This window comes from Drosophila nasuta, unplaced genomic scaffold (genome assembly GCF_023558535.2).
Source record: "Drosophila nasuta strain 15112-1781.00 unplaced genomic scaffold, ASM2355853v1 ctg17_pilon, whole genome shotgun sequence".
In the NCBI taxonomy this organism is placed as follows: domain Eukaryota; kingdom Metazoa; phylum Arthropoda; class Insecta; order Diptera; family Drosophilidae; genus Drosophila; species Drosophila nasuta.
In genome coordinates, this window is record NW_026869403.1 from 324998 (window position 1) to 330599 (window position 5602).

Here is a 5602-nt window from a genome sequence, read left to right on the forward strand (position 1 = left end):
TGTCTGTCCGTCCGTCCGTATGAACATCTAGATCTCAGAGACTATAAGAGATAGAGCTATAATTTTTTTCGACAGCATTTGTTATGTTTGCACGCAGATCAAGTTTGTTTCAAATTTTTGCCACGCCCACTTCCGCCCCCGAAAATCAAAAAATCGAATAACAAGTTAAACGCAAGTTAGAGTTGCGAATTTTGGTATATATAATAATAACGATAGTAGTTATGATTCCTGAAAATTTGGTTGCGATCAGATGAAAATTGTCGAAGTTATTAAAGAAATACTTTTGTATGGGCAAACACGTCTACTTACTAGGGTTGTTGCTTTAGATAACAATCTGGTATATTGTGCCGTCTATGGTATATTTTAATGCGGTACTATATCAATATACCAAATATACTATTTGGTATATTTTTAGTATTTTTGCAGTATATTCGGTATATTTTGAAAATTATCGCAAAATATATTTCTTTTATTCAAAATGGGTAGCGGGTATCTCACAGTCGAGTGCACTCGACTGTAGCTTTCTTACTTGTTAAAAATGCATTGGCTCCCCACTTACTTACTTATTTTTATACCCGCTACCCATAGGGTAGAAGGGTATTATAACTTTGTGCCGGCAGGAAATGTATGTAACAGGTAGAAGGAGGCATCTCCGACCCTATAAAGTATATATATTCTTTATCAGCGTCAACAGCCGAGACGATATAGCCATGTCCGTCTGTCCGTATGAACACCTAGATCTCAGAGACTATAAGAGATAGAGCTATAATTTTTTTCGACAGTATTTGTTATGTTTGCACGCAGATCAAGTTTGTTTCAAATTTTTGCCACGCCCATTTCCGCCCCTGCAAATCAAAAAATCTATAATAACTATAGTAGTTATGATCCCTGAAAATTTGGTTGCGATCCGATAAAAATTGTCGCAGTTATTAAAGAAATACTTTTGTATGGGCAAAAACGCCTACTTACTAGAGGTCTTAGTTGCTTTGGCTGACAATCTGGTATATTGTGCCGTCTATGGTATATTTTGAATGCTGTACTATATCGATATACCACATATACCATTTGGTATATTTTTAGTATTTTTGCAGTATATTTGGTATATTTTGAGAACAATACCGCAAAATATATTGCTTTTATTCAAAATGGGTAGCGGGTATCTCACAGTCGAGTACACTCGACTGCAGCTTTCATACTTGTTAAAATTGTTTCAGTTGATTATACCCGCTACCCTTAGGGTAGAAGGGTATTACAACTTTGTGCCGGCAGGAAATGTATGTAACAGGTAGAAGGAGGCATCTCCGACCCTATAAAGTATATATATTCTTTATCAGCGTCAACATCCTAGACGATATAGCCATGTCCGTCTGTCCGTCTGTGTGTCTGTGTGTATGTCCGTCCGTCCGTATGAAACACTGGATCTCAGAGACTATAAGAGATAGAGCTATAATTTTTTCGACAGCATTTGTTATGTTTGCACGCAGATCAAGTTTGTTTCAAATTTTTGCCACGCCCACATCCGCCCCCGCAAATCAACAAAATCGAATAACAAGCGTAATTTTAAAGCTAGAGTTGCGAATTTTGGTTTATACAATAATTACTATAGTAGTTATGATTCCTGAAAATTTGGAAGTTATTAAAGAAATACTTTTGTATGGACAAAAACGCCTACTTACTAGGGGTCTGAGTTGTTTTGGCCGACAATCTGGTACATTGTGCCGTCTATGGTATATTTTAAATGGTGTACTATATCGATATACCAAACATATCATTCGATATATTTTTAGTATTTTGTAGTATTTTCGGTATATTTTGAAAATGATACCGCAATATTTTGGCTTTATTAAATTTCGGTAGCGGGTATCTCACAGTCGAGCACACTCGACTGTAACTTTCTTACTTGTTTTTTTCACTTTAATGACATCCGTTAGAGAATTACCCATATATATTTTATGTTAAGTTAAGTAGAACTGAGGGTTTATTAATGAAAAACATACAGCACATTGCCTTATAAAAATTAGTTTTTCTTAACTTTTTTCTCTGGTATTCCGCTTTTTTCGTTCTTTGATCCAGCAATTTTTGCTCAGAAAAAATGACACCACTGGCCGCAACGGTATGTCCTTTTACAGGCAATCATCAACACCATGTCTCCCTTTTCTATCTTTGCATCCACATCCACCTTGCTCTCCAATAGTAAGTTCACCATTCTCGCGCCCCCTTGCAAGCTGCCATCATGAGATACGTATAGCCTTTTGTAATGGCCCCATTAATGTTGGCACTGAACTCGATGAGCAGAGTGGCAACCTCAACGTGACCATTGTTAATTGAACATGCGAGCGGCGATGGCAGTGGATAAGTGGAAATATTGACTTGCGCTCCAGAGTCTAGTAATAATCGCGCTACTTCCACTTGGCCATATGTTGAAGCCGCTGAAAGAGCGAAGTTCAAGTGATCGGCACCGGCACGCAGTAGGAAACGCACCAATGAATCAAAATGACCCTTATAGCTAGCCACTGACAATGCACTCTCGTTGTACACATTGGAACGGGTGTTGATTCCGGCTCCACGCTCGAGAAGTACCTATGAGAGAGACATTAAACATTAGATTAATAAGCAGCTTAAAGAGTGAGAGTAGTTTATAAATTCTCTATACATCAGATCAGATATCTAATATCGAAATTATTGATTCGATTCTCGTCACTGAGGACAGTTGCAATCAAATCCTGGACTCGAATCACTTTTCAATGGTCAATTTACTGCCGATACTGCCGATACTCGATACTAACCTTGGCTACTTCCACATGGCCGGCACATGCGGCCTTCATCAGCGGTATATGTTCAATCAAATTGTACTCCTTAACGTTGGCGCCATGGCTTAGCAGTGCATTCACCACATTAACATAACCGCCCGCACTGGCAACCATCAGCGCCGTGTCCCCATTTTCACAACTTGCATTCACATTGAAATTGTTCCTGAGCAGCACTATGACAATGTCACAATGACCCGAAGCAGCCGCTTCTATCAGTGACGTTGAATCTTTTCGTCCCTGGAAACCCTTTTGTAATGAAAACATTTCCAACAAAACTTTCATCAGAGAAGCAAAAACGAAACACAATTGTCAGAAATATTTGATACGACAATAAGAGACGAGAATAGAGAAGGCTCGATTAATCATTTGTGAAACATATTAATCGATTAATTTGTTTCAATTAGCGATTTAATTGTCTCGAAAAATGGGTTTCGATTTATTGAATCATTTTTATAAAAATAAACTTTTTACTCACATTTTTAAAAGCAGTTGAACGGCAATCAGAGTTCAACGGTGATTTCAACAATTTTTTAATAAAATTTTAGCACTTAAGTAATTAAATTAAATAAATTAATTTTTATAAAACATATTTTACCCAACTTCAACAAATTTAATTCTATCCGTTTCATTATACAAGTATTTTTAACTTGCTTTTCATTCCACCAAAAGTGTGGCAGCTTAGGCGATAACTCATGGTGTCAGAAATTAGTCGTTTTACAAATAATTACAAGCCTAATTGATCTTCTGGCGGTCTTAAAAGATCGACAATAAAAAGATCCGATTTAATATAGAAAAAGGTATTTACTTTTATTACGCCAAGACAAATTTTTTCGTTTTGCAATTCGAAAGAATCTTGTGAAAGTGAAAACGGGAGCACCATTTTTTCGTTCTCGTTTTCAAAACGAAAACGAAAACAAAAAGTGAATACCGGAGCATGCCTGTATGTACCTAGAATATCCTTAGGTAAATTTCCAGTATCTTTGCGGTTATTTTGGTATATTTAAAAATTAATACCGCTATATTCAAAATGGGTAGCGCGGGGTCTCAGAGTTGAGCACACTTGACTGTAGCCTTCTTGTTTTAATGTTCTTCGCATGATCAGCTTAAAAGTATGCAATATTTCTTTCTCCAATTACAAAGGTTTTGTTTGCAGGTTTGTTTACATAAATTAAAAACGTAAACAGTAAATTTTACTTTTTCGCCTGTTGCAATTGTCAAGTGGTTCTGGACGGCGGCTGGACATTATCACTGTCAATGCGGGATGGCGTCCAGAGAGCTGCAACGAGTATGACATTTTGCTCATACTCGAGTACTGATTCAGTACTCTGTTTGATTTAATGCGTTTGCTTCGGGTATACGTATTGAACTTTTCGTTTCCAACTCATTGCCGACGAACAAGTTTCAATCACGAGTAATCGGCCCATACATGATTTTTGTATGAACGATGCCAATACCCGAAGTTCAATCATACTCAAACATGATTGATGTAAATGCTAACCGATGTTCGCTCAAATTGTGTTCATGTACTCGTACACTCGTTGTATTTCTAGAAAGTTCTAAAAGTTCCAAATGATATATCAGCAATCATTAAATTCAAACAAAATATTTTAGAAAATATTGAAAAGCTATGGATGGAAAACCTTTGTTTTGACTTGCACCTGGCTCTGTTGACAGTATTATATTTTTAAATTCAATTTTTAAAAATGAAAATAAATTAGATGAATAATAATCAAAATGTAAGAAAATTAAATAAATTTTATAATGTATTAAATATAATATAAAATGACAATTATAATTATAATAAATACTACTTTTCCTTTGTTTTATTCAAAAATAATTTTTAACATACATATGTAGACAGGCAGACAAAGCACATACTTATGATGTGCATTTCATCAAACATTTCTATCACACGCTTCATAACCTAATCACTGAGTAAACGACAGATGAATAAAATTAACACAATTATACTTGAGTAAAAATACCTTGGATTCTGACTTAGCAACAGTCCAACCCAATGAATCGTTAGCAACAATCGCATCAAAGGGTTTGATGCAAGCCGAAGCAGCCCATACTTGTACTTGATTGTGATTGCCGAGCGAAAATCGGTTCGAGTAAAATCAAATCAGCTGACGCTGGAAGTACTTGAGTTGAATTGAACTCGTTGCGACTAATGGTTTGATTTGATTGCAATTTGGGTATGAGTATTCGCTCATACTTAATCATACTCGTTGCAGTTCTCTGGTCCCTTAAAAGTTTCATTGTTTAACATCGAACAGTTAACAGTTTCTGTTCTTAACAGTGGTTGCAAACTAGATTCATTTTTTATAGTGTTGATAGGGGTTTCTGTTTTCCGTTGACTTACCATACGTGATTGTTCAGAAATCTTTGCGCCATCTCCTTTTCTTATAACATAAAAAATATTTCAGGAAATTGAAATTTATGCCGCATGTATGCATGAAATCCCTACCTAACACTGCTTCATAACTCATAGACTCATCGTCGACTATTAGTAATTCTGAATTAAATTTTATTTTTCTCTTCTATACAAAACAAGATACTTTTCCAAACGTTTTCAATTTACTTTTGTTAATTCCAACATAGAGACTCTTGACTGGATTTTCCATTGGTATATTTAATGGAAATGATGATTTCTTCAGAAATGAAATAGGGCTTCCTGAGTCTATGAGGCATTCTGATGTGATGAACAAATTAGGTTGGCTTGAAAAATAAATATTAAAGTGTCTTACATAACTGTTGTCGAACCCGGTGCTTTTGTTGAATACACCAAC

General features: G+C 35.8%; 1 protein-coding gene across 1 annotated transcript; it reads right to left on the minus strand.

Moving 5' to 3' along the window:
• Window positions 1-2199: 2199 nt before the first annotated feature.
• On the minus strand, window positions 2200-3074 carry LOC132797714 (ankyrin repeat and KH domain-containing protein 1-like). The gene is made up of 2 exons (XM_060809466.1): window positions 2787-3074; window positions 2200-2580 (listed from the first exon to the last, which is right to left on the minus strand). Exons 1-2 carry the CDS (start codon window positions 3072-3074, stop codon window positions 2200-2202), a joined length of 669 nt encoding a protein of 222 aa, XP_060665449.1.
• Window positions 3075-5602: the final 2528 nt, after the last annotated feature.

Excerpts from the sequence above, each read along its gene's own strand:
- LOC132797714 (XM_060809466.1), bottom strand. The coding sequence starts at position 3,074 with ATGTTTTCATTACAAAAGGGTTTCCAGGGACGAAAAGATTCAACGTCA. Across the intron at positions 2,581-2,786 it reads GCCATGTGGAAGTAGCCAAG|GTACTTCTCGAGCGTGGAGC; the intron begins GTTAGTATCGAG and ends TCTCTCTCATAG.